The 6,000-nt window shown below is 36.1% G+C and overlaps 1 protein-coding gene across 1 annotated transcript in view; it reads left to right on the forward strand.

Moving 5' to 3' along the window:
• Positions 1-2,621, forward strand: part of MSFC1 (Mitochondrial substrate carrier family protein) — a 63,885-nt gene extending 61,264 nt beyond the window's left edge. The window contains exon 2 of the mRNA XM_089793505.1: positions 1,398-2,621. Coding sequence (XP_089649631.1) covers positions 1,398-1,940 — 543 coding nt within the window. The 3' untranslated portion in view covers positions 1,941-2,621. The remainder of the gene's footprint in view (positions 1-1,397) is intronic.
• Positions 2,622-6,000: the final 3,379 nt, after the last annotated feature.

Below are 6,000 nucleotides of genomic sequence, written 5' to 3' on the forward strand. Positions count from 1 at the left end.
CTACAAGAAGCAGCCCATTGAAACGAGAGGGCCTGAATTCTAACACCCCATATCTCCAGGCAATTAAGATAATAAGATGTTAAGTATTCCTTCTCCACTTAAGGTCCACTCAATGAGTTGTCATAACCTTCACTTGATTCCTGGCTGTTTATAGCTAGTAACACTCACAACTGTCATAAAAGCTGTCTAACATATTTATGAAGATTGCCCTCAACAAATAAATTTCCCCCCATAATTGCTATGTATTAAAATATTCCTTCTCCAAAATAGTTTACACTTTGTCATGAATGCCATGTGGTAACTTCTTAGATACCTCATTGTAGAATCTGTAGGGAACATCTCATGCCTCATTCTGAGTAAATACAACAATTAATAAATAAATTCTTTATTTAAATGGCCCAATTTGCCAACTTTGAAAAATAATAATTAACTTGGTTGCCAAAATTAAATATTAATTAAATTCATCTTGCAAATTCTCATTATCCTGCACGAAATAGTAGAATGGGCTTTTGGTCTTCAAAATTAATTTAATAAGAAGAAAGAGATTAGGTTAATTCAAAGGTGCTTATCCATACCTGAATAATAAGAAATGGATTAAATTAATTAGGTTAATTCCCCTCTGCTTCTTCATTGGTAAGTTATGGATTCAATAAAATAATTTACGTATCACTGTAGAGCATTGATTGATCTGAGATCCTTGAATACTCTGAGATATATGAGTTTTCCATCTCTAACTCTGAGGTTCTGGGAATCTCGTTCATGTGCCTAACCTTTTCGTTCTTTCACAAGTCTCACATAATAGCCTTTGTGGACTTTTGACTCATAGATATTGATTGAGATCATTTTGATGGGGTTCTGTAACTCCTTTCTGCCATTGTTTTTATATCCTTCTCATTTCCTGCAATTTATTTGTCGGGTTTCATAAAATTTGCCATCTTTCGCAATTAGATACAACTATACTAATATCCTCTCGTTATTTTTCTTTTGTGAAGACGTAGAACATAATATCTGTAATGTAGCACTTCTTTTTATTTTTGCCCCAAAATGAAAGAAAAATTATAGATAATTGAATGATTGTATGACTGTAACTTGAAATTCTTTCAACAATAAAATTGTTCTATAGCCATTTAGAAATTAAAGCTTGTGTTGGGTTCTTCATTTTGTACTTTTGGGATATTAAAGTTTGATATTGGTTCCATAGGGTTTTCATACGATTTAATGGCTTTTAGTCCTATTTTAGCTCCCCTTAAAGCATCAAACTAAATATGCTTAACATCTTGATTATGACTGAATGCTTAACATCTTTAGCATCTTTAATCGTGTCACCATCTTGGCTTCACTTCTGTTCTCCTCAATTCATTCACAGTTTTTCTATGTTTTTACCCAAAACGCTGCAGGTGGTAAAGATTAGGTTACAACAGCAGAGGGGTCTAGCTCCAGAGATGTTGAAGTATAAAGGCCCAGTTCACTGCGCAGCCAGCATTGTGCGTGAGGAAGGTTTGTTTGGCCTCTGGGCTGGTGCAGCACCTACTGTTATGAGAAATGGAATCAATCAAGCAGCAATGTTTACTGCCAAGAATGCATTTGATGTTGTTTTGTGGAAAAAGCAGGAAGGTGACAGCCGGACTCTTCAACCATGGCAATCCATGATATCAGGGTTTCTTGCAGGGACTGCAGGTCCTATTTGCACAGGCCCTTTTGATGTCGTGAAAACAAGATTAATGGCCCAAAGTAGATCTGTTGAGACGGGTGAACTTAAGTATAAGGGCATGGTTCATGCATTGAGAACAATTTTTGCAGAAGAAGGATTGTTAGCCCTGTGGAAGGGATTACTTCCAAGGCTTATGAGAATACCTCCAGGTCAGGCCATAATGTGGGCAGTGGCAGATCAAGTCACTGGTTTCTATGAAAGAAGATACTTGCGTGGTGCTCATGTTTAGGCCTTTTGGGTGATTGGATTCAATCTGAAGTTAATTTGATTTCCTTTGTCCCCTAGATTTGTACAACTTCTTTGTTTTGAGACATGCTAATGAAACAATTTTGGGGTTGGCTTTCATATTGAGTCACGGCTTTAAATATAAAAATAGAGCCTTATCCAAACTCACTTTCTTTCAATTTTATTCATTTGTTATAGACCCCACAGTATCATTGGTTGCAGATTGAATTGTCAGGTAGCCACTTTTTTGTTGAAGAAGTGTTGATGTATTCTTTTACAATTGGCAATTTCTTGAGATTTGGAAAGATTAACATCTACTCGGTATGAAACAAGTTTGACATATAGTGGCTCTTCTACTCAGCAAATTCTTCATTTACTGCTTTAAGTCTTTATGTGCGCAAGGAGTTTTGATCGGTGCCCTAAGCAAACTTATTTTAGAAGTTTTCAAGCCAAAAAGTACAGTGAGAATCCAAAACATCCAATCAGTCAGTCGGAAGTTTTATATTGGACTTGGATTTGACAAAAGATGCTGTGTCTTTTTGATCATGTATTAATTGGAGCTTTTTTAGGGAATATGAATTCAATCAGGATCCCTTGAGCAATCTACCATTGTTATTCAATAAATGATCAAGTCTTTTAGCTGTTATTACTTAAAGAAAGAAGATGAAACATGATTTAACCTCCAGCTCATTTTTATTCCTCTCCGGAGGCTTTTGATGGAATTTCTGTGGGAATGATTTTGAACTTAAAAACCTGGTTAATTGGCTTAAATGAGAACTCTGAATGCAGTAAAATAGAAAGAAGTCTTCTCAAGGCTTACAAGTTACACCTAATGTTTTAATTTTTTTTCCATCAATAATCCTATTCTAAAGTGGCCATGAGAGACTCTTAGAGTAATGATTACAATATATTTCTTATAAATTTTTATATCTTGTAAATTTGCAATATGTTGTGAGGCTCTAGTATAATGGTTACTATTATCTTCCCCAGTCAACTTATGCAAGAAAGAGAAAATGGAAACATCATTTATCATACAGTTAAATCCTGATAGCAATATCACAATTTGACTTGCTGTGGAAATTATCACAATTTGACTTGCTGTGAATTAATTTCTATTTTAGATAGTGTTGAACTGATGATTTAGGTTACTGATTATTCCCTATTGATGTACTGTCAAGATCATGTCAGTAAACTAGTAAATGTAGGTTTGGTACAGCCTAACGTTTGGTTTACCCGTTATCTTATTCAGCAATGTGGTCATACCACCAATTTTTTCATTGGCTAATTTCAATTTAGTTGGGGTTTTTTTATAAAATTTTAAATTAAAAAAATATCAAAAATTCCTGTAGAAACTTCCAGTATTTTCTCTTATTGATGCAAAGTTCTCGAAGCTTTAGGCAGAACATGACCCACAACTTCCAGGTTGTTTTCTGGTAGCTTTGAAGTTTTGCCATGTGATGTTTGTGCAAGCCCTCGCAACACATAAATCTGAGCAGTGTGTTTGTAGCTTGAAACCGCTTTGCCTTTTAACTTGGACAAGTTCCTTTGGCAGTGAGAAGCATTCTCTCTGTCTCACCAACTGCAACTGACAAATCTACCATTTTCATTCATACTGATTGACGAAATGTGCAAGTCCAAAACGCCGCCCGTAATATTACAAGTACTATACTATTCGTTTTATTTGTATCTTCTTCCCCTTTGTACTGTTTATTTGTCCATAGCAAGTGTAATTGTTAAAAGAATTCAATTTTTTTTTCAAATTAAACAATTATTGTCAAATATTTTTTTGAAACGGGCACGTCATTGCATACTGATTGTACTCTTCTGTTAACCTGGGTCCTGAGCTAATACAGTGGTAAGGGATAAATGGATGCCGTATGCATATGATAAGGTTGGATAGCCGCTCCCATACACTCGAAACTTTTCTCCACAAAATGTAAAATTCACACAAAACGGGAAAAATTTCAAGCACAATACTCCCTTTGAAAATGGGTAACACAATTATCACATTTCTTTTGCATCATAACCCTGTCACTGCTAATTTTTAGCGGAGGCATTTTTTTCGCTCCAATGGAAATCATGTCAAAATCAACATCAATACGATCATTTTCGCTGATTCAGCAGACCCCAAAGTGGACTGGAAAAGTGGGAGAAATATGGAGGCCTGGATTGATGTCCGCAACGCGGGTTCCAGTTACAGGGCCCGCGCCATTTACTAATAATTTTCTCAACGGAAATCCTTTAAAGAGACATTTACTTGAACTACGTTTTTTTTTTGATAGCGTGACTATTTTTTCAAGTAGAAAGAACTAGATATTTATTGCCCCTTCTTTTAAATGGAATTTCTATATTGGAAAGATCAAAGATTAATTTGAATTTTCCTTAGAGAACTGTTGTTCACTAATTTCAGGTTTGAGAATCTGGATGCTGCAATAATATTAGTTATTTATGTTTTCTAGCTGAAGTTTACGGAGAACTCCTCCAAATTCTGTGTTTTTGAAGGTTCATTCTGTCAGAGTTCATTTATTAATTGAGGGGTCTAGAACTTTTATTACCCATACCAAATTACAAAAGGGGAAACAATGAAATCTATAAATACTATCTCGCACATGGCTCTCTTTATATTCCTCTACATTAAGCCATTTAATTTATGTTGATCAAATATTTAAAAAATTTACAACTTTTAAGACAAATAATAAAAATTAGTTATTTAAATTTTCTTACTACTTAAAAAAAAGTACTATTTAAAAAATATAAATTCTGATCATTATTCATTTGATAGGCGTTGAGTAAAAAAATGTTAACAAAATTTATAAGCAAAATAATTTAAATTTAGTATCATAATTAACAATATTTTTTAACCAGACATTGGGAGTAATGGTGCGTGGAGAGGGAGTCGGAGTTGAAGTAGGAATTGGTGAGATTGGAAATTTGAATTTTGCTTCAGGCGGTTCTGTACAACATGGAGCAGGGATGGGTTCAAGGGCCTACCAAGGGGAGGAGGAACATGGGGATAATCCTGCCTATGGGAATAAGGGCCCATGTGATTTAAGGTTAGAGCTCGAGAAGGATGCTTTGAGATCAGGATAGAGTATGCCGGGCTTGCACTGCTCAAAAAGTCCTTGATGCAGTTCTCACTGGTCGGTGGTCCTCTCTTTTTGGTATCAAACCCATAGGTAAGTCTTCCTTCCCAGGGATAAAGGATGTTTCAAATAAGGAGAAATGACAATATGCTATACAGATTCATGATGAACTTGTAGACTATAATATTTCTAATGGCCTCTTCTCTGGTTGGGAAGTTCACTAGTCCAGGGCCGAATATAGATATTTTGCGAGCCTATGCTAGAAACAAATGGGACTTGAAAGGTCATGTTGAGATTACGGCCATGGCCAAGGGATTGCTTTCCTTCGAGTTCTCTTGCATGGAAGATCTCGCAAGGGTCCTTTGCATAGGGTCTTGGTCTTTTGGTCGATCTACCCTTGCTTTGTAGAAATGGACATCCCAACTAGATCTTAATGATTCTTTCTTTGTTCAAGCTCTTGTTTGGGTTCATCTTCTTGAACTTCGAATGGAGCTTTGGTATGAGGATGGTTTTGACAGCATAGCAAAATCTTTTGGGGAGCTGCTATCCATTGATCCCATTACAGTGTCAAGAAGCTGGTTAACTTATGCAAGGATCTGCATGGGGGTCAAGGAGGGTAGAGATATGCCAGAGGTTGTGTATCTTCACTCCAAACTGGGTACGCACATTCAAATATTGGATTTCAAAAGTGTCTCTATTGTGTGCTTTCATTGTAAAAAAGCAGGTCATGTGGCTAAGTTATGCCCTAGATTTATGGAAGAGAAAGCCAAGAAATAGGCATAGAAAAGGAATAAGGCCAAGGGTACTTTCAAAGATAAAATTAACCACTCTAGTGAGGGAGAGAAGGTATGGCGACAAAAGGAAATGGTGAATTAGGAAGGAGGGCCCAAGAAACAATAGGAAGACTAGGTGGGTGACCTTCCTTCGGCCACTATTGTGGTCCATAGGGCAGATTCTGGAGTAAGCTCCATTAAGGAAGTT

The sequence above is a fragment of the Cupressus sempervirens genome, chromosome 7 (genome assembly GCF_028749045.1).
Source record: "Cupressus sempervirens isolate cs-2001-9-10 chromosome 7, ASM2874904v1, whole genome shotgun sequence".
Taxonomy (NCBI): Eukaryota; Viridiplantae; Streptophyta; class Pinopsida; order Cupressales; family Cupressaceae; genus Cupressus; species Cupressus sempervirens.